This window comes from Centrocercus urophasianus, unplaced genomic scaffold, assembly GCF_019232065.1.
Source record: "Centrocercus urophasianus isolate 14NV4802_14NV808 unplaced genomic scaffold, USGS_Curo_1.0 seq_10, whole genome shotgun sequence".
Lineage (NCBI taxonomy): Eukaryota > Metazoa > Chordata > Aves > Galliformes > Phasianidae > Centrocercus > Centrocercus urophasianus.
The window spans coordinates 78,822,165-78,845,206 of record NW_024884142.1 but is presented as its reverse complement, the minus strand read 5'-3'; the positions used below and the strand labels follow the sequence as shown (position 1 = coordinate 78,845,206).

Genomic DNA, 23,042 nt, shown 5'->3' with positions numbered 1-23,042 from the left:
ATACATCCTGTATTTTCTTATTCTTAGCCAAAGTGGGACACAGACTGGCTGACATTTCTGGTCTCCCTGTTTGCTAGCCTTGAGGCTGTCCTTTACTTCTGGAAGCTGACTTCTTAAATATGTTTGCAATCATTCCTTTTATCTTTCCGTTGACTTCTAAATGTTGTTCTTTGCAATATCATTGTGCTTCGCTGCAAGAAAGGCAGAATAGCCTCGCAGAATGCAGAGTTTGCAGCTGTGCTGATGCACGTCTGAGGTGAGGGGGATTCTTTCCAAATTGCCATGAGGAAAGGAAAAGGAGCTCATGGTCAATAACTGACAGGATGGACAGAAACAGAGGAGGTAGAGAAAAGGAAGATTAATTTCTGAAGCCAATTAAAGGTACTGTTTACAGAAGAAAGAAATGGGATCCAATCAGCTTTAGATTAACCTCACAACCATAATCTGACTTTTTGACATTGAGTTCTCTACTCATACTTCTCAATGTTGTCAATCCCTAAGATTTGCTGTCATAATTACCTGCTGAGTCAGGACAAAAGAGACTTCCCAGTCATAGTGGCATAGCCATAATCTCCCTGAGGTTATGAATATTTTATTCGTACCCTTACTACCTAGATCTATCAGAAAGACTGCTGGCACTTGACAAAAGGTCAATGCTCCACTGGGCTGACAAAATTCCTAACAGAATTCAAAAAACAGAAAATCGAATTTGTTATTTCTGATCTATCCAAATATTTATGCTGTACCCAGTAATCAGTAGTCTCGTAGAACTAGCTATCATTTTTTGTCCTTTCCTTTTTCATTCGTTTTTAAATATTCTACTAAAGCTTATTCTGTATAAATAAGATAGCAGTAAACATCCATCAGAAAATGTTTTTTAATTACCATGTAAAAGTGGTAATACAGGGTTAGGGAATCAAATGACTAGAATATTGATCTGTAGCTCATCTTACACAGATTTTTTTTTTTTTAATATTTTTCTTTTATGAAGAAATCTCTGCCGATTTTGCTCATTGGTACTTTTGAGGATTTTGATTCTTTAGCAAACTTGGCTAAAAAGTTGCTGGCTTCATGTTAGTATGTGCCTCACTTTGGTTTTGCTGCCTCTTTGAAAGCAAAATTGAAACTAATTCACTAGCTTGTAATAGAACAAGAATTTAGCTTTCGTAAGCAGAATGTTTTTTAAAATATTATGCATGAAAAGTTTCCCAGACCTGCTTCATTTCTAATGTTGAGCAATTCGCTGATTAGAAACATATTTATTGTAGCTGAATGTGAGTGTGCAGAAAAAAAATTACACAATCTGCAGTATTTAACATGGTAATGGTGCCCTTTTAAATGGCCTCCTTTCCAAATGAAATTCAAATATAAAAAATCAGCCAACTGCATTTTAGTTAAAGCTAGTGAATAAACCATTCTTGACCACTTGTATGTGAAACGGCATCTCACTATTCTACCTCGTTCATGAAGTTGCATGCATACAAAGCACCAAAGAAAACAAAGATCACACCATGCATCTTCAGTCACTGCTAATGAGAGCAGTTTAATGATCCACAACTAGGTGATGTTCTCTCCAAAGTAACTAGATTAACTGCTTACTCTATCAAATCACTATTCATGAAACCCATTTGAGATTGAATCAAGCTCACCAGCCACTCTCCAAGAGTACATGTGCATTTTCTAAGCATATTGTTAACAACCTGAGTCAACCTCATCTGCTTTGCATTTTAATTCACAACCACTCCAGGCTTACACTGGAACATGTCACAGATAAGATGCCCAGCCATTATTTTACCAAAGGGAAATGTCTCTTTCTTTGCAACAAATCACAAAATGTTACTAAACAATACAGAAACAATAATCAAGGCTCCTTCTCTATAACATTAAATACCAGATTCTTCTGAACATCACGATGTCTGAACAGCTAGAGAAAGAGCAGTGGTGCAACAGAAAGGGAGGAAACTTTGCGTAAAATCATCAGTAAGGACTGTCAGCCTCTGCCAGTCCTGTCACCTGCTTGTGAAGATGCTTTTGTGTTTGTCATGGCTTCCTGCTGCTGCTAAGTATGAAATAATTACTTGTAGCAAAATTTCCTTTTGAACAACTTTTTATATAACTATTGTATAACCAAGATGTTATAATTTTGTATAACCAAGATGTTATAATTACAATATAATCAAGAGAGTAAGGCAAACAGACAATGATCACAAAAGAGAATAAGTGGAAGAGCTTACCCTTGGGTTGAGCTCACCAGAAGATACCAAAAGAGGGGATCTCCAGAAGAGATCCTTCCCCACTGGTAGCCAGCTCTTAAATAGGTCCAGGAGGGCTGGAGCCTGGCTCCACCCCTTCCGGCAGCACAGGTGAATTGCCTTCACCTGTGCTCCTCTGGCTGACTCAAGGCTCACCTCAGGTGATTAATCAGAGGTTCAGGCCGTGACTCAGCAGTTCCCATACAACTATATATACAACTAACTTTGGTCTATCAGACTGAAGAGTGAAACAAACTAGGAAAGTATGTCACACAAAATATTTACCTTTTGATTTTATAGTCTGAATAGAACAGGTACTTCAACACTATGCTGCTGTCCTTTGAAATGACAAAGCTATAATAAAGGTTCTAGGCTTTACCCACGGAATTTTTACTTGGAAGCAGTTCTGGAAACTCTGAAAACCTCCTTCTCTTGCCCTAACAGACATTTATTACTTTAACTAGATACAGAGGCAGACCTGGAAAGGAATTTAAAAACTTCTCAATTTCAGACTTTGGCACGCATCATCCAGTTTCTGTTGTCTGCACCAGCTTATTTATCTGGCATTACTTGGCTGAAGTGAAAAAGAAATAAATGAACACTAATGGTAGTCATGTTTGGGTTGCTTTTTTTTCTGCTTGTGGAATATGTACTGAAGCAAACAATTGCTTTCTAACCACTTCTAATATTGACTTTTAGTTTCCTCTTGGTCAAATCAAGCTTTTTGAGGGTAAGGTTGAAGAAGTTGATAGATCCTGTGACTCCGATGAAGATTATGAAGCTAGCGGTCGTAGTTTGTTATCAACACATTACACTGTTGTTATCCACCCTAAAGATCAAGGACCCACTTACCTTCTTATAGGATCCAAACATGAGAAGGTAATGAAATGACTTTGCTATTACATTTCAGTAACTTGCCTATGACTGTGATGCTGTGATATGAACAATTCCTAAAGAGGAGGGGGAAAGGGATCCACAGTACACAAGTTTGTCTTTAAAGTGCTGCCAGAGGTAGCCCCTTTTGAGACAACCCAAATGCGCAGGCTTGCCTCCATAAAGTGATGGGTGCAGAATACCAAATATGCCATAAATGGAGAATTTTGCTCACATTGCACTAAACAATTAACAGACTTTAGTAAATCTTCCTGAGAAGTTCTGGGATACTGGGTTACCCATTTTCACTGTTTGGACTGTGGTAAGAGAAGTGAGAGATACAATTAAAAACACTGTTACTGCTGCATCGTTTTTAAGTAGCCCTATAGATCTGTTTTTTGACCTAACTCCCTGCATCAGAAAGATCTGGCAGTGATAAGAAGGCACTTCAAATTTTTATCTTTCTGATGAGGAAAGAAAGAACAAGCTTGATTTCTGAGGGTGAAAGGATTCAGAACGCAGCTCTGTCCAATTTTCTATACTTCATACTTGCAACATAGAGTGGCCATGACTGCAACTGTTAAAGGAAGGCCAACTCCTTGGGACTTCAAAAGGAGAGTATGGCAACATTCAAAGCTGAGAGCAAAATCTTCATGAAAAAAGCTTCAAAGTGGATTCAATTTCTGACTTAATTCCTGTGAAACTTCATGTGCATTTTCTTTTAATGCTCTTAAAAATCTGGTGGAACAAATGAGTGAGTTGCTGCATGTTTTTCTACCTTAGGACACATGGCTTTATCATCTGACAGTTGCAGCTGGAAGTACCAGTGTAAATGTCGGGTCTGAGTTTGAACAACTTATCTGCAAATTATTAAATGTGGAAGGTGATACCAGTAAGTTTTTGTTTCAACACACTCATCTTGTAATACTTAACAAGGAGAAAATACTAAAGCATTTAGAAATTATTATACTAAGAATGCTTTGTTGTTTTTTTTTGTTTGTTTGTTTGTTTTACTTTTTTAATGAAAACCATACAAATAATAGTTTTAGGCATACTTCTAGGAACTTTGAATGAACACTTATTTATAGTGCTCGATTTCTTTGGTCTACACAAAGCAGGTCAGTTAACTTTTTTCCTCGGCTTACTTTTGTGCTACCTTTCTTTCCTATGCCAGCAGAACCACCCGGTCTGTGAAACAGGACCACTGACACTGACCTGCCCTGCAGAACACTTTGAAGAGGAGCTGTGGGGCTTCTGTTATGGGAATCTGTTATCTAAAATGCCATTAATAAAGTCAATAACAGAACCATGCCTATGCAAGAAAAAAAAAAAAAATATAACTACCAAGGCCTTGTTTCTATAAATGACTGAAACTGTTGGGAATGGAATTTCTACTTCAGGTCAAAATTTAGTACAGAACATTTTTTGCAGAACAGATGATAATAATATAGAAAATTTAACAGGTGCTCAACTCCCACTTTGATACAGTTGGGGTTTTGAACACTACTAGGAATTTTGAAACTGCATTTCAAAATGCTGATCTCTTGTGCTACACGAAAATCATGTTTTCTAAAAGAAGAGCACAGACCTCATTACAGAGTTTTCTTTAAATATATGTAATATGCAGTCTTATTTATGGAAGTTTCAGAATTCACACTTTGGGCCTACTCCATCTAGCAAGGGCAACTGTTTCATTTCTGAACACAGAAGTCTGTTCTGTGGGGAATAGCCTTCAATAAGCCTGTGCTAGGAGCAAGGTTCCAGCATCTTCTTAGCATCTCTGGGGGCAGTTCACACTGATGTTACGCTAATTCCTAAATGCGTGGCTATCTGCCACATCCTGAGCTGCTGTGGATAAAGTAGCAACTCCAAAGGGAAAACAGTGCTAACATTCACCGGCAGAAGCAGAACGTCACCACTCTGCTTCAGATTTTAAAAGCAGTGCATAATATTTCCTTGTGCTTGTTGGATCTGCGAGTTGGCTTTCAAATTCTGACTGTTCAAGCAGAAGTCACAGACAGATTCACATTCTATGCCACCAGATTTAGGATTCGTCTCATAAACTCCTACTCAAACAATTATTTTCACGCTAAATCTCTGCGCTTGAGAACTTTCATGATTTTGTACAGTCTCACAGTTTGCAGCAGAAGCCAGCAAATCCACACACTCCTTACTGCTATTTGAGATACAGCTACTAAAATTTAGAAGCCAGGTCCTATTACCAGCTTAAGGTGAAGCAATGAAACTGATTTAATATCTTAAGAGGTTCACCTCGCTGAGACTCCTTGGCCCCTTTGTGTAGAAAAGAACAAAGCGAGTGTATGCAGGGAGAGGGAGATGACTAAAAAACTGAAGTTTCCATACTGAATTAATTGCAGAAAACATATTTTATCTGTTTAGCTTCTCAGATTTGGAGACATCCCACCCTTTGCCACAGCAAAGAAGGAATTACTTGCCCTCTCACAACTTTGCCATCAGAAGCCTTACAAACTGAAGCCATTAAATTATTTAAGGTAAAAACACATTTTTATTTACAAGGTTGCTTCGGTTTGTTTCCTGAAATTTTTCATATGCCCATAAGATTTTGGATGTTTCCCTGTGAAAGACCAGATTAGTGTCTGGGAACTACGAGAAAGAGTGTGCTGCAATTCCATTAACCTTCTTTGTCCTCTCTCCTGCCCTTACTTGGGTAAATCACCTCTAAAAATTAAATCATGGCCCAGCTGTAAGTGAAGTATATTCCAGAAACAAAATAAATTATTGCTGTTCTGTATAATGTCAAATAAATCATAGATTAGAAGACGCGGCGCTTGGATAAATGAACTTTCTCCACAGAGCTTACAGTCTAAAGACCAAATTCCTTGCAGCATGAACTTTCTTAAGAATTTTGATGTAATGTTAGGATCCAGAAAGGAATTCAAGACAAGTACCACATGTTAAGTCACAGCCATTTGTAAGCAAGCTTTCCAGCTTATTTATCAGAAGTGTCTGAAGAACATAAGAGTACACTCATTTTATTTTCTGCAGTCTTGCAGTGTGAAAATTTAAAGGGAATGTACTTCCCTAATAAAAATAAATTGATATCTATTTGGCAATCACTTTCTGAAACATATTTCAGACCTACATCAAATAAGAGATTATATGTACAGCCTTCATTAAAAGCTTCTCTAAAAATCAGTTTAAAAGTCAAGCGAGGAACTGATTTGGAAACAGAAAATTATGTTTTTCTACTGCTGATAAAGTAAGTCCTGTGCATCCACGTATTTTCAGATAGAGTAGAAACAGATTATTCTTCCATTCATTCCTTGCATTTTGCTTGTATACTTTGAAAATTCTTCCTTAAGGAACTGTTCAACTAAGTGAATGTAGTTATGACCACAAGAACTGTAATATAGACTAAATGGAGTAAGTGATAACATAAGTTTTCTTATAAACGGTTAACGCCTGACTTTCCTAAGACAGAAGAGGTGGTGAGAAGCTTATATGAACCCACAGCAAAAATAGCAGTGAAAGCTAAGAAGTAAAACAAATGGCTCTGAGTCCTGGTTCTCTAATTTGTGAAAATTCATCTCCCCGTGCTGTTCTCAGTCTTTGCACAACTGTTTTACACTGCGCGCTGCCCACCTTGCATTTTAAAGTCCTGCACAGGGGTAAGCTGTGTTCAGGCAACATGTCCTTAAACTTCCCTGCCGCCACAACTGTTGCGACACCTACCAGCATACACTCCATTTTTTTAAGTGTTGCTTTTATCCTTTAGAAGAACTATAGCTTTTCATCCATTCCGGTCCCCTTTTTCACCTCTTTTACTGGCTATTTGTGACTTCAATTATAGCACATTTTTGTTACGCAGAATGTCAGCAGGATTGGTTGGAGCCTTCTGTATGTAAACTCACTTGCTTAACTGTTTTATTTCTAGACCTGCCAGTTATTTATAAATGCTGCAGTTGACTCTCCTGCCATTGACTACCACGTATCTTTGGCCCAAAGTGCTTTGCAGATCTGCCTCACACATCCTGAACTTCAAAATGAGATCTGTTGCCAGCTCATTAAACAGACCAGACGTCGACATCCACAAAACCAGGCAGGACCAATACAGGTATTTCAACAGCAGTGAAGAAATTACACAGTATGTTTGGAATGGTAAAGGGGCTCCGCACTTCTGTAGCATCTGCATAAAATCATATAAAATCCTGAAATGTCTTATTACTGCTGTATCTTCAACAAAGCTCACGTTATGCTCCATGAAAGTACTCGCACCTGATGACAGGGCATATCTCTGCCTATGCTGTTTTTAATGGTTCAGCATACAGTGTTGGCTATCATCAAGCATTAAGACAACATGTGGAACCTAATTCTCTTTTACTGCATGTTTCCTTTCATTGGTGCTGCCTCAGGAATTTTGGTGCGTGAAGCCAGATGTCTGCGTAGCATAATATGCTGAGGAATTTCAGTTGTGTTCAGTTTTTCTGACAGATGTCACCTCCTACTTTCTCATGCTGTCCTCAATGCATTCTGCATGCTAGATTATGAATATATATTTAAAATTCCCCACCTTAGTCCCCTGCCAGTTATTCACCAATATCTAAACATGTATCAACTAACTGAAATTGAAAGGAAAAGCAATAATTAGAACTCATGTAGAATGTGCAGACCTGGGATAGGGCACATGACAGTCATACCTATGGAACTAGGAAATGAATCTGAAGATGAAAAAGGAAATAATCACTTCAAGGCTTTTGTAATAGACATGGTTTTCTCCTGACTGATCATAGAAAGCAGCACATGACTAGCAGGCACACCTATTATCTAGAAAAGGCCCATATTTGGAACATGCACAGTATGTGTGCATCACTAAGACATCCACAAAGGTTTTACAGAACACATAGCATGTTCATATCAGCATACATTGCAATTACATATGGCTGATGAAATTCAATAATGCATTTTTTAATATAAATTTTACATAAATAAATCTTTGATATTTCCAAGCACTGGTGAGGCCATCCCTCCAATACAGGTAAATAAATTATTGCCATCATAATTATATGGCATGATATTTAGGGTTAACCTGTTTGGTAGAACATTTGTAGCCTCACATACTTTTTAAGGTCTTAAATTATTAACTCAATGCTTGGCATTGTAGCCTTAGAACTCATTTTTCCTGTGGTTTGCTTTTTGTACAAACTGATTTGCCTTCACATTTCCAGCCCTAAAAGTAACATGTTGTACACAAATAAAAGCAAACAGAGCGTTTTGGACTTCCAATGAGGTGACATTCAGCTAATTTACTCAGCTTTTTCTCTGTTTTGTTTTGTTTTTTTTTTCCTTCCTATTTACAGTTGTGTGATATTTGCCTTGGCACAGTAAGCTACACTGTTGGCCAAGAGCCGAACAGGAAGTTTTACTTTGTAAGATGTTTAAAACAGTGAATGTCTTCCTTTTGTCCAGGGCTTGCAGCTCTTGGCTCTCTGCGTTGGACTATTTCTGCCCCAGCACCCATTCCTTTGGCTTCTTAAGCTTCATTTAAAGAAGAATGCAGATTCCAGGTATGCCTGAGTATTATTAGCCTGCTGGTCAACTAGTCTTCTTTAAGTACCTTATTTCCAATCTGTCATTTGATATATACGTATGTTTTATCTTCTGACATTCATTTTATAATAAATTTGAGTAGAATTGCGTTCCAGTACTAACAGGTAGCAAGTGTTCTTTCTATGCATCAACTGGAAAAGCTCCTTTGTTTTGAAAAATATTTTGCAATGGAATCCTGACTGCAGGTTGCTAAAGCACGAAGGCTCAAATCTGTGGCAGTTACACAAAATGCTCTGAGCCACGTTCATCTTTTACACAATTATGTTCATCTCTTACCCAATTCTGTTCATCTCTTTCACTCTCCTTGAAATTCCCTGGGGAAAAATGCTGGAAATCCTGCTGCAAGACCTGAATGCTCCTCCCATCTCACATCTCTAGAGAGATCTACTCAGTTTGTTGTCCTTTCAGCCAGTTCCCAAGAATTGCCTGATTTCTTTTTCTGCCACAGAACTGAATTTGGGAAATACGCAATATATTGCCAGCGATGTGTAGAACGTACGCAGCAGAACGGAGACCGAGAAGCCAGGCCTTCCAGAATGGAAATCCTTTCAACTCTTCTAAGAAACCCTTACCACCATTCACTCCCCTTTAGTATTCCAGTTCATTTCATGAATGGCATTTACCAGGTAAATCTAGGAAACCAGAAAATCTAGGCTCTCCCAACCCTGTGCTATTGGCTTACATGTGAAGCATATCAGAAATAGAGCTTTAAGTGTTAAGGTGAATACATTTCAAGTTTCATCCTGAGCCAGTACTAACACAGGGTACAAGGCACAAGGTATTTGAGTCAGGTTTGATCAATGAAGAGTAACTGTTCAAGACTGAATCTTTAAAAGAAATCAAAATATTAAAAACACTTAAAAATGAGACATCTTAAAGTTCCATTGCTTATTTGACCTCACAACTGGATGAATGAATTCAACTTAAGAAAAGAGAAGGGTATTCAATTCCACTTCGTCTCACCAGATACCTTAAAAGTTAAATACCTCACAGAAAGCACAAAAATGCAGCTGTAACTCCCATCAGCAGTCATGAAGGATAACCCTATTTGTTACAGAAAACACAGTTTCATTCTTAATCCTTTTGGGAATTCATCAGTCAAAGCCTGTAAGAAAGCTTTCCCTGGGCTTCCATGCATGCTGATGCAAGTCTCTTGTTTTTTTTTTTTTTAAACAACTCAGAAGATTACAAAATGGTGACTTTTTATATTAAGTCAAAACTATATTGAATAATGTCTATTTCAGGCAACAGCAAAACAAACTGTTTTTCTTTTTCCCTTCTAAAAGTTTCTTGCTGCATGGCCAGTAAAAGAGAAAAATCAACATGTATTTAAACCACTCTAAAAAGTTTCCAGACTGAAGTTTGGAGGAAAAAAAAAGGAATAATTGCTTGTTATTTATTTATACATTGCTCAAAAATACCTACCCTAAAGGGCTATGAAAACTGGAAATAAATGAATCACATCAATGGGCTCAGTTAATGACCAATTTGTACTTCTCAATGACACTAAGTTATTCAAAGGGAATGGAATGGGTCTCATGTTCTAGAGGTATTCTCATCTTTCAGAATCTTTTTTTTTTTTTTTTTTTTTTTTTTTAATGATTGGTAGTAAAATAGATTTGGGGTGCTTTTCTAGGTTGTTGGGTTTGATGCCTCTACCACAGTGGACGAATTTCTGAACACCCTGAACCAGGATACAGGAATGAGGAAGCCAGCTCAGTCAGGATTTGCACTCTTCTCTGACGATCCCTCTGGCAAAGATATAGAGCACTGTCTACAAGGAAACATCAAGGTACTTCTTCCTTGATAAAAATGATTTTACAAGCTGATCACATTACTGCTCCCCAAAAGGTTCATCTATGAAGGAATGGTACCATGAAGTCCAGCAGGACTCATTGGTCCTCTGTTCTGCCTCCTCCCCATCTGGCCACATCCACCAGCTGTCAGGCACCACTCTGCTTGCACATCATATCAAACTTCATATAAACATTACAAGAAACAGTTAATAGAAAGCACCTGAAAAGCTTCATGCAGCAGAAAGGCAAGGCAGACATCAAAGGCACTTGATTAATTAACAACTCACTTTGTACAATTAAACACTCATTGGCTTCTGCTAAATCAGCTAACTGGTCTTTCCATACACGTGTGGTATGGTTTGTTTCCAAAGGTTTGTTTCGTGGGTGTTGCCAGATAAGCAAACAAACAAAAATCCCTAATTATGAAATGTTCCAACTAAGAATAGCTCATAAAGTTACCTGTCAGTTTAAAAACTTAATGTACATGAGTTTCTGATATGAAATAGGTAAATGATACTAAAATATGTAGGCAGTTTTTATTCACAGGTACTTTGAAAGGTGAATACATACAAAAGTCACTTTCTTTTTGACTCCCTTCTAGATCTGTGACATTATTTCAAAATGGGAGCAAGCCTCTAAAGAGCAACATCCCGGGAAATGTGAAGGCACAAGGACCGTCCGCCTAACTTACAAAAGCAGGTTTGTGTGGCAATTATAACATCCCTGCCTTGTCTCAGGAACTATTATATATATTTCTAATTTTTGTGGTTCCTTCACCTGAAAAATAGTGGCTGACTCAAAGCTTGCAACAAAAATAGTAAATGAGCGTAACTAAAGCAATTTTAAATATATATATAGGCTTGTGTTTTGTTTTGTTTTAAACCTCATCAAAGGTGATCACAGCTGCTAAAAAGATACAGGCAAAATTGAATTCTGAAGACTGAAATTAAGTATTTGCCCACTGGTTTAAATGTTTTCTATTTATGTGTTTTGACACTGACATAAGCATTTCACATTCAGAGCATATACTACTAATCCTCAGGGCTAAGACTGTTCCCAATCTAATTTATTTAATAACTTTGTCTTTTCTGCAGGCTTTATTTTTCAGTTCAAGTCCACGGAGAGACAGAAAGGGAGAAGCTGCTGCTAGTCTATCAGACAAATGATCAAATAGTCAATGGGCTCTTCCCCGTAAATAAAGAACTAGCAATGGAACTGTCTGCTCTTCTAGCTCAGGTAATCCTTGTGCATTCGTTCAGTTCTGTAGATGGAAGCCTTAAATTAAGGAATGGTTCAGAGTTGCTTGACAGTCAAGTGAGCTTCACCTTTCACACATGATAGTGCAAGAAACAGACTGGGCTGCAAGCTTGGTGTGATGTTAACTTCTGAACTAAAGTGGAAATGCTCTACTGCACGCACTGCTGTTGGCACCAGTAAGGATAAAACTTCCTTTACCTCCTGCACAGTAAGGCCCGCTTTGATTGAATATCATACAGTAACATAGCATTTGTTCATTTGCTAGTCTTTAAACAATTTCTGCAAGTTAATATACCAGAGTAACAACTGTTTAGTGAAAGCCTACAGGTCTTTTGTTAGATGTGGTCTTGCTACAATCTGTTCCACTTTAAAAAAAGATTAAAAGATTACTGAGAAAGTTATTTGATGGTGTTACTCAAATCTAAACTGGTTTGTGTAGCTGAAAATGTAGCAATCTCAGAGAGAAACCAGATGGTATTGTACTCTACATTTGTATGTTTTGTATTTGATATTTATCTTTATTGCATGGTAAATATCAGATAATCAAAAATAAAATGACTTGCTTGGATTCTGTATCAGCAAATTAAGCACCAGCTGATTACTGACAAACATTTTCATTTTTTACTTGGACAGACAGGAGAAGCTAGCTGATCGTAAATACCCAGCTGGAAAGTTACTCTGCAAGAACAATTGTTTTTTTCCTTCATGATCTTTTCCTTAGGTAGAGATTGGAGATTTTGAAAGGCCTTTCTCAACGCCAGCAGGGCAGGTCACATCCCAGTCCAAATCCAATCAAACATTAAAACAAGTTTTGGAGAGATTCTACCCTAAGAGATACAGGCTTGGTTGTTCAGAGGAACAGTTAAGGTGAGATGTGTTTTGCTATTCAGATTCACTGAAAGTTCAGCACCAAAATGAGGAGCTTTTTAATTGCCATAAGGTCTCACTTCCTGTTATGCCCTGTTTTCTTAGACCTGCGTTTGAAACTCACATTCTTACTGAATTCAAGACCCCATTTCCTTGGTGCATTACAAATCTCACGGAGTACCACCATTAAGTCTGCATTCAAGTAAAAGCTTTAGAACAGACAGATTCCTACACAGTGTTACAAAACCCAGAGATTTTGAAATGTTTATTTCAAATATTTATTTCGGCAACTCTAATTTAAGCCTGAGTGTGAGCTAAAGAAGTACTGAAAGTCAACGACGTGAGGGGTATATCAGAGTGTTTGCTATTCCAATGTGCAATCTCTTGCAGCCAGTCAGATTGCAGTATGGAAACTTAGCCAACTTACTAGCAGTGTATCACCTAATTTTAAATGAATAATTTGCAAGTTATTTCACTCAACACCTATTAAAGTAAATAACAACAGAAAATTTACTGCCCAAAATCAAAGCCTTGCAATTTTGAAGACCGGTACACACTGCAGAAATGTTTTCTTCATTCTTTACTACAGAGCTGAGAGAGTTTAAAGCTATTATACATACAAAGTAACATTATTACATGCCAAGAATTTAACAGGGACATTCAAAAATTTACAGTTAAAAAAATAGAAAGGTACATGATTAATTTCAAAGAACAAAGTGTAAGAAGCATTACATCAGACTGACTTGTGGAGGCTAAGTCTGTTCAGCTGTTCAAGTAGTTCCTAAACTACAAATATACAGAAAGTGGAAGTCTATGGAGGGGAAGGAGTCACTCTATGCCTGTCCCTTTTCTTGTGTTCTTTTGCTAAGGGTGCAGTTTGACTTCATAGACTTCCAGTAAGAGTGAGCTGCAAGTGAAAGATCTCCTCTCTACTATGCATTCTCCTTCTCTTTTAGTGGGCTGGATCTAATAATCTTGTGGCTGCAGGGTGAGTCATTCCTGAAAGTCAGTGTATTGGAAAGGTGTGCCAGGGTGCTTTTGGAGGATGAGTTTTCTATAGGATCATTTTATAGAATCAGCTCACCTTGGAGCCACAAGAGAACAGAGCCAGTGTGAATGCATCATGCATCGGAAGCACCCTGTCTGGCAGCTGAACTCAGACACATTGAAAAGAAAAAAAAAAAGTAATGTTAAGCTGCATCATCTTCCACATCTACACTAGCCACAGGTAAAGATAGGTCTAAGCTGGATGGATTTTTGGAATGACAACTGGCATTGCTGTTGAGTACTGATAAAGGCAGATTGATTACCTGTAAAGACATATTAAAATCTGATCTACACTTTCTTTCCCCTTATGCTTCCACTGCTACGTCAATATTTAATCACAGTGCTGCAGAAACGAGAAGAAACTTTGTCATTCTCACATGTATTAAAACATTATACAATGTTTCCAATTTAATACTGTATAAACAATAGTTGGTGCATTAACTTAAATTACCATTTTAACACATGGATTATTATTTTTTTTTTTTCTCATTAAATTTGTAAGGGTAAGTATTTAAAATCCTTTCAATAGCTGAACGACATATTTCATTTCAACAGACAGCTTTGTCAGCGATTGTCTACAAGATGGATGGCTCTCCGGGGGCACAGCGCCGCAGACTGCGTGCGCATTTATCTCACCATAGCCAGAAAATGGTCGTTCTTTGGTGCTAAGTTGTTTGCAGCAAAAGTAAGAAACTTCATGGAATCTGAGTGGTGTTACTTCGGTGCGATTTGCAGAGTTTTTTAGAACCTCTTGTGTTGGAAATGAGTGTGATACATGTGCTGATTTAATCTCTTCCCCAGTCACTCATTTGTTGTGGTGAAATTAAATAATCACAGCACTGAGTAAAACGTAATATCTTCCCAATAAACTCACTGCTTGTTCTAGGTTATTAATCAAGGTTGTATCTTTTTTCATATCTTAGCTGGAAAAAGACTTTGTTTCATACCTTTTTTGCCTGATAACTATTGGAGTATTGAAAAGCCACCATTAACTGGTTATGAAAGCAGAATGTGGCAGAAATGTGAACGTCATTAAGGCCATTTAGAGCACTCCCTTCTGTGCTGGCCTCTCTCTTAAACCACTCATATCTTAATTCTCCTTGTTCAAAGAACAACTGTGCTAAGTACAAGGGTTACTTCTCTCTTATGTCTTATTAGGCAATCCATATATATATATATATATATATATATATACACACACACACGTGTTTAAATTATTTACCAGCACTCCATTCTTTGCACACACAGGTATGCACTAGTGAACAAAATTTCAAACTTAAAAGTAGAATTTGCTGATGAGACTGTACATTTTATTGGATGAAGCACTGAGGGAAGCTTCACGAGTATTAGGCTGAGTTCTTAGCTCTCCCACTGGCCTACTGCATGCCTCTGCTGTTACCTGCCAGTGAAGGGAGCTCTGTGTTAGCTGATCCTTGACAGTGATTTTACATAGTATCATTTTGAAGTAGTAATGAAGAACATTTCTTTTTATAGCCTCTAGCAACATCCTCACTTGAGAAGTCCTTCATATGGTTTGCTGTACATGAAGATGGCATAAGCATCCTCGATTACAGCACTATGGTAAGGGACCTTTTTTCTTTTTTTAAATACTGAGCAGAGAGGGAGATTCAGCAGAATAGTACACAAAAGATGGCATCAGTCTTCCATGCCGTTATCTAGTCTTTGTCTTAAAGCAGAAATTCATTCCTTTCAAAAAGGCTTTAATGTTATCATTAAAGTCGTACTAATAATAGAAATAAGTAATGATTTCTTTGCACAGAATTTATTTTTGTTTATCAGACAGAGTTTTTATATCTTTTAATGAAATGTTAATATTTTAATCATTCAGATGTCAGGACATCTACAGTTACAGTTTTTAGAATAACATTAATTTTCTTTTCCTGAAGACTTCATTTTCCATTATAATTCATAATGCATTCACTCTGTTGTTACTGTTAAGTGCTGTTACTTAAAAAGATTGTTATGTTCATTGTATTCTTTTTGTTTAATAGTAGGTGATATAACCCAGTCTTATTTAATTATGTCATTTTAGGCTTTGATTTTTCTTTGATTTGTGATAAAAGTTTTCACAGAAAACAACTCCTGGTAATCAGCATTAAAAAGGCAGCACCTGAGAAAATCCCTGCTTTGATTTATGTCCTGCAAAGAAATTGAACAGCATGTCGCTATTAGCAAGTACTAATATTAAATATCAGAAAATTAAAATCTCAGATTCCTAATTGTATTGATATGGGCCTTTCCATTATGTTTCTTTGCAGTTAAAAAAAAAATAGTAGAACGGAAGATGAGACAGCAAAGAAAGCAAAACTATGCAGTAGCTGTAGAAGTATGAGTAGTACGAGAATGAACGTTGCATGAGACTGAAGAAAGCCCTATAAACACCAGTTTGTCTACCCACAGTGCTATGTACAGGATTCCTGCAGAACACTGCCTGTTTACAATGTAGGCAGTCCCTGCCCTCCATTAAAGAAATGCTCGGTTTCCAGGCAGCATCCTGACTTTCTGCAATAAGTATCAAGGGTATCAGAAACTGTTTTTCGTAACTGAAACAGTTATTTCACAGGTGTTGTCTTATGATTAATTTTTGAGTATCTGAGGCATATTAATAGGGGTTTTAACAATAAACCACATGCTAACTGAAGACTTGAAGGCCACTCGTGTGGTGCTGAACACTGAACAGTAAGAGCCCCACTGGGCAAAGAGGAGGAGCTTTGAAGTGCACCCATGTGCCATCAGAGATGAGGGGAAAAAAAGAAAAACAAAACAGAAGTTACATTAATTTGTGTTTCTGTAAACTACATCACTGCACAATAAGAAATCCTGGAGTTAATAACATTAGATGCCAAATACCCTACCATTTAACTTACTGAGACACTATTTCATTTTCAAATGGAATCCCTATGGAGAACTTCTCTAAGTTAGTCAAGAGTTACATAAATTGAATTAGACTCAAGTTGAAAGCTGCTTATAATATCTTTAATATAGTTAATTTGGAATAGAATTTGGATTCAGAAGAGGGAAACGACAACATTTTGAAAAGTCCACATATAATGATGTTTGTAAGACAATAACTTGTCCTGATGCGTTTTTCTTGCATTGACCTGCTTATAGCTTTCGGGTTTCTTTTTTAAGCGATTAACAGTTACATACACATACAAGAGCCTGATGACTTTTGGAGGCTATCAAGATGATTTTATGTTGGTTGTTAATGATGCTCAGACAAAGGACAAAACAACTGAAAAACTGCTTTTCGCCATGACAAAACCCAAGGTTGGTATATTACCTGGCATAGTTTTCCACCATCTGCCACTTTTCTACTATTTCTGAAGTGGGTAATCCTTAACCAATGTAAAAGATGAAGCATCTTCTTTATTCCTGGTGTTCTCACACTGACTTTTGGCAGATATCTTTTAGAGGGAGAAATAATTAGTAACATAAGAAGTAACAGCGACAATACTGTGCTTTCATGTCCCTTTAGATAGCATTCCAAACTTTTCATGTAAGGACATGGAAGGCTACTAAGGGCAGTAAGTACATGCAGGACCTAAAAAGTAATCTGGCTGATGGAGCAGCACTACGGATCATATTTAAGGAGCTGTATTTCCATTCTGGAATGGAATTGCAGAACACAACATCTGAAAGATCTGTCACTTCTTTAAAATCCTAGAGTATTTCTGACTTCAGTGAAGGAACTTTTCAAAGTTTTTCAGTCCAGGTTCTCTCAGTCACTGGTAAGACTGACTGCATTACAACAACAACAAAAACCCTATCTTTTGCTGTTATTTTATTTCACAGACTGTTCCAAATATGAATTTCACGTATAAAATTGGATAAAATCATGACTCTTCATACGAAAAGGCAGAGTAAAGCATTATTTAAAGCTTCTCTCAGACTGTGCCCTTAAAAGCAAGATTGGTGGACTGTAAAGGAAAAATAAAGACTTCCCAGAAGTCTTCATTCCTTTAGTCTACTCTGTATCTTGAGTCCTTGAGTTCTAGGTACTTTCTAGGAAAACTGAGGGAACACATCATGAAAGTTTTTTGTAAGGGCATCATCTATTGGACTTCAAAACCTCTCAGTTGAGTAAGCCATCTGTTTGAATCATTTAAGACTGAAGAAGACAAAGTCTTCAGCATGATGAGAATAGCGTTACATTATTGGCAAGCTGTGATAGAAGAAAGCTCCCCGTCATTAGCTTGGATGATTGATGAAGTACTTTTCCAGCTGATGGTGATTGTCACTAGCAAGAAAGTTAGCTATTTTTTCAGCAGTCAAAACACATCACTGTATTTTTCAGAGAGATTTGTATGTTCCTGTTATAGATTCTTGAGATCACTCTACTGATTGCCAGCTATATTAACAACTTTCATCAGCAAAAAGGAGCTGCTCATCACCTCTCTGCACCGGCATTACTGACACCTCAAAGTGGACAGAAGCTCAAGGAAATGGAAAGTCAGCCACTTCTCATCAACAACAGACCAACTAAATGCCCAACTTTGTTATGAAAGTGTTACATATTGTCATAATACATCCCTGTTACGTGGTTTCTACACCAATAGTAAACTTTCTGATGTAAAGACATATCACAGAAGTAGGTCTATAAGCAAAAGAAAGGCAGAAAGGTTTACTTCTACTTCAACGGTACATTGCAAGAGAAACCCTCTAATTAAAGCCCTGGCCTGAACTGGAATGATGAAGATGAGCCAAGTTAAGAATTCTGACTTGCTGGGGATGGCTTGTCCCTATTGGTGACAAAAATCTGTCTGTCAATATTGTTATGGAAAGGTGGTCTTGGGAACAATTCTTTATATATTTTAGTCATTGTTCAGGTATTTTCTCAGGGAACAAACTGTCTTCAACAATTCATCTACATTTAAAATATATATATAGGAATTGTATAACCTTCACTTTGAAAAGGGCTTTGTTTTATTGAAAAATGTCAAATAGAATATTTTCCATTTCCACTTCATATTTGCAGTACTATCACCATGGGACAAAAAAATAACAAATTGTTCACTTTATGTAATTATTTCTCCTTTAAAAACTTATAAACACATCATGTAACTATTACAGATCAGAAGAGTATTCTCCCAGTATACTTTTAAGCTTTTTATACAGCTATTCCACGTGGCAAATCTTCATCTTGACCTGAAAAATTTCTAAATAATCCCTCTCAGCTCCAGCCTTTTGGAAAATTCTAAATTTGAAAGGCACTGGGTTTAGTATAGTTTTGTCAAACAAGATCATCTACCTGATTTCTTCTTTAATACAGAAATAAATAATATAATCCAGATGCAAGAATGACTCAACTCAAAACACAGGAATAACACAGAAAGACAGCTTGAATTGTTGTGCTTGGAGACATATGTGACATGTAAAGTGCCATGTCTATAATGTATATACATTGACTCGGAATAATATTTTATAAAAGGTGTACTACTTGTTTTTCATTTGTTTCTATACAGCTTGTATTATAACACAGTGTTCTCACACACCAAAGGTAAAATGCTATATCTGCACTATGGGACTTTGGAGTACTTCCTGGTTCCCCTTTTCAGCCACAAGCCTCAGTGCTGTGTAGGGTCAAGGATACAAAAATGACACAATTTTAATTCCAAATCTTACAGTTTCCATGCAAAGAAACACTTCTGCAGGCTCTGAAATAGATCAGCAGCAGAATACTCTAGTAGATAATTTAGGTCCAGCCATAGCAAGGCTAGTCAAACATTTTGACTACATTTCACAATTTCCACTTCTGTTCATGCTGATAATCAAGGATGATTAAACAGTTGATTACTTTGAACTGCAGCAATTTCATAGTGATGAATATTAATATCTCATGTTTGAAAAACTCCTTTGTTTTACGACATTTTAAGATTATATATATATATATACATTTTAAGATTTTATATATATATATATATATTTTAAGATTATATATATATATCTACACATATATAGATTGAGAAAGAAGTAGTTTTCAGCTGTTTGCTCTCAGTGGAAGGTAGGGATTCCTGAAGAAATGAAATAGAATAGGTGGGAGATACAGAATGCAAAAAGAACAGAGTATTAAAGACTGGAAGGCCAAGTTGGCAGGCTGACTTGATAAATCCATTCCTTTTGAAAGCTCTCAAAATCCTGCCACAAGTTCAGTCTGCAGGATTCTACCACCGTTTTATGGCTCAGTGCTTTCTACTGAAAATTAGAGAGGCAGAGTCAGCAGCAGCTCCTGACACTGCTTTGTCTTTTAGTGTTAAGCTCTTGCTACTGCAATATATTCCTAAATCAGACTTCCAGAAGCAATCCATGCTGTAGTTTCCATTTGTCTGGCAGCAACTTCCACCTCCAGCAATTACTATGACTGACTTTATTGTAAGTCATAGAATGGTTTATGTTGGAGGGGGTTGGAGGGGGCCTTAAAGATCATCAAGTTACACCCTTGCCTTGGGTAGGATTGCCAATCATTAAATCAGGCTGTTGAGGATCCCCAGCTCTCGAAGAGCTCTTCTCCCAGTCTGTACTCATAGCTGGGATTGCCTCAATCCAAGTGCAACCAACACCTTGCAGCTGGCCATGTTGAACCTCATTAGATTCTCATGTGTTCTCACCTCACAGGTCTATCTGGATAGTGTCCCTCCCTTCTCTTGTGCCAACTGCACTGCTTAGCTGGGTGCCATCAGCAAACTTGCAGAGGGTACACTCAATCCCACTGTATGTCACTGATAAAGATGCTGAAGAGTATTGATTCCAAGATAGACCTCTGAGGGACACAACTCATGACCAGCTGCCTCATGGGCACAGAGCCATTGACAACAACTCTGTCTACAAGCACCCAACCAATTCTTCATCCAATAGTCCAGCCTTCAAATCGCCTCTCTCCAATTTGAAGATAAGGATGCAGCACAGGACATGTCAGCCTTAATCCCATATAATCGCATTCCCACAAATGCTGTGTAATTTTCATGAAATGAATACACTCAGAATCATGACATGACCATACAACACCAAGCAATGAAGTGTCCTCCAGGATTTTCATTAACATCAGCTAATCAAGCAAACACTCCCCTTAAGTTAACTACATCCGCAAGGACAATCTCTTACACAGATGAGCACACTTCAACAGCTTAACTTGCAGAGCAGTGCAAGTCTCTGGGGAGCTTGCTGCAAGCTGCTCTAGTCCCAGACCTACTAAGAAGATACCACACAATGTAAGTCAGCAAAACTGACAATTTCAGGCAAAAAGTTAATCTATTCTGTCTCCCTCACCAGCTTGAGCCTCATGAGTGATTCACATCTCAGCACAAACCTTGAATCATCCATCAAAATAATTCACACCATGCCACCCAATGCACGACTAAAGCTCAGGCAGGAAGTTAGAGCTTTCTTACCTTCTTATCTTCAGCAGCAATGATACCATGTGAGCTGCGAAATGAGCAGTGGCCTCTGGGACTGATGCTGAAGAACCTAGGTTGTAAAGACATAATTCAGGATGAGATTAATATGTTGGCACATAGAAGGAGACTTCACCTTCCATCACTAACTTCAGAGCAGTTTGTTCTTGCTTTGAGCTAGCTCTCAGTTGCAAAAATCTGTATGGGGATGTTCAATGAATCTGAGGTCTATAACGACTGAGAGGTCAGTCAATGGTAACTGTATAAAACACATTGATGTGAAAATACCATTCAATTCATATTGAATAGCAATATGAATTTCTAAGTTTGCCTTTTCAATTTTTGTGTGGCAGTACTAGTAAGCAAACCACTCGTTTCTAAAGCAATGCAGTCCACAAAATTAGTATTTTCTTATTAATTTTTAATAGATATTTAAATTTAAAATACATATTTATCAACAAAGGAATGCTGGTAAATACTTAGAGCTGATATTATTTCTCAAACTATTATAGGTTTTATACATCAGGTCCTGAAGGAAGAAAACCATCCTTGCATAAAGGAATGAATCTGTTAAACTTTTAGGTAAAGATTTAACAGCCCATACAGCTTTACTGAGATCCATTAAGTTGAGTTAAAATTAACTAAGGTGATTAGTAATTCAGTGATAAAGAATTAGAAAGAAAAAGTTATTATTTTCCAGTTTCTTAGGGCAGTAAAGGAAATGAAATAGAGTAAGAAGAAACTGAAAGTACTGAAAACTCCAAATTCATTTCCAAACTGGACTTCAGCAGAGCTTATTAAGCGTGAACCCTTTACTTTGCCCTCAGCTCAGATTTGTACTGGAGCATTTTCCAGTTTTTTCGCCATTCTGCCATGGAGCGAATAATTATAAACATACTTTGGTTTTTAGTGTTATACTCCTGCTGTTGCAGTTATATATAATGAGATCACAGTTCCAGGAGCCATTCCCACATCAGTTTTGTTTTCTTTGGCAGGGCTTTTATCTGCCAATTGTAGGTCAAGCACTAGCTTCATATAGCGAGATACCAGAAATGTGTCGTAGAAATGAAAATTACGGAAGAAACGTGTTTAGAATGGCATCAGGAAGACATGCTGCGGTACAACAGCAATGTCTGTAATGGACATTGGATTGGAATGTAATGGAAATCCAGAAGCTCCTTTAACAATACCATGGTTTCTGCAGAGGTTAGCAAATGCCTTAGAAGAGTCACGTAAAAAGCGGGAAGTGAATTGAGACAATCAGATTAAGACTTCTGGAACTGAAACTGTGTGACTGTGGAAGTCACAACGGAGAAAAAATGTTTTCAAAGAGCAAATAGTACACGAGACCTGTCTCTTGCAACATAAACGTATGTGGAAGGATGAAGCAGTTGGGATGAATTCTGACTTAATCATTACACGTGAGGCCTATTTACAGATTTCAATCAAAACAGTAGGTAAGAGATTGTTTAAGCTTGGTTTTTCTACCTCAGCTCTCTCAAGACACAAAGCAGTTACTCAGATACAGAAGGCCAGCTCCTGTTGCTCTTTTGGACTGTGGGTCACTTCCCTGACTGCCCAAACTCGTGACTTGTCTGCTCAGGTTTACCCCCTTCCTACCTCTCATTCATAAGATGAGGTCATTCCACAGCTTCACAGAAGCTGAATTTATTAACAGACAATGCCTAAGGCTGAAGTAAAATATTAAACTAGAAAACAACGGCCATTCTGGTGCCAGTTCTCTTCAATGTTTTTGTCCATGACTTGGATCCAGGACTTGAGGGTATACCAAGTACATTTGCAGACAACTCTAAACTGGGGGGGAGCTGTTGACTCCCTCGAGGGCAGAGATGCCTTGAAGTGAGATTTTGAGAGATTGGAGAGCTGGGCAATCACCAACTGCAAGGAATTTTCCATGAGCAGCACTGGATTCTGCATCTGGGATGGGG

The 23,042-nt window shown here is 37.6% G+C and overlaps 2 protein-coding genes across 2 annotated transcripts in view; one reads left to right on the top strand and one right to left on the bottom strand.

Annotated features, from left to right (window-relative positions):
- Positions 1–19,138, top strand: part of PLEKHH2 (pleckstrin homology, MyTH4 and FERM domain containing H2) — a 51,406-nt gene extending 32,268 nt beyond the window's left edge. The window contains exons 17-30 of the mRNA XM_042826222.1: positions 2,952–3,131; positions 3,909–4,017; positions 5,526–5,638; positions 7,042–7,221; positions 8,574–8,671; positions 9,163–9,340; positions 10,351–10,506; positions 11,112–11,209; positions 11,605–11,746; positions 12,489–12,634; positions 14,237–14,366; positions 15,176–15,262; positions 16,835–16,972; positions 18,025–19,138. Coding sequence (XP_042682156.1) covers positions 2,952–3,131; positions 3,909–4,017; positions 5,526–5,638; positions 7,042–7,221; positions 8,574–8,671; positions 9,163–9,340; positions 10,351–10,506; positions 11,112–11,209; positions 11,605–11,746; positions 12,489–12,634; positions 14,237–14,366; positions 15,176–15,262; positions 16,835–16,972; positions 18,025–18,207 — 1,938 coding nt within the window. The 3' untranslated portion in view covers positions 18,208–19,138. The remainder of the gene's footprint in view (positions 1–2,951; positions 3,132–3,908; positions 4,018–5,525; positions 5,639–7,041; positions 7,222–8,573; positions 8,672–9,162; positions 9,341–10,350; positions 10,507–11,111; positions 11,210–11,604; positions 11,747–12,488; positions 12,635–14,236; positions 14,367–15,175; positions 15,263–16,834; positions 16,973–18,024) is intronic.
- Positions 1–23,042, bottom strand: part of THADA (THADA armadillo repeat containing) — a 211,502-nt gene that overhangs the window by 187,534 nt on the left and 926 nt on the right. Inside the window, exon 3 of the mRNA XM_042826019.1 lies at positions 21,091–21,166. The gene's annotated coding sequence lies outside the window, so the exon portion shown is untranslated. The remainder of the gene's footprint in view (positions 1–21,090; positions 21,167–23,042) is intronic.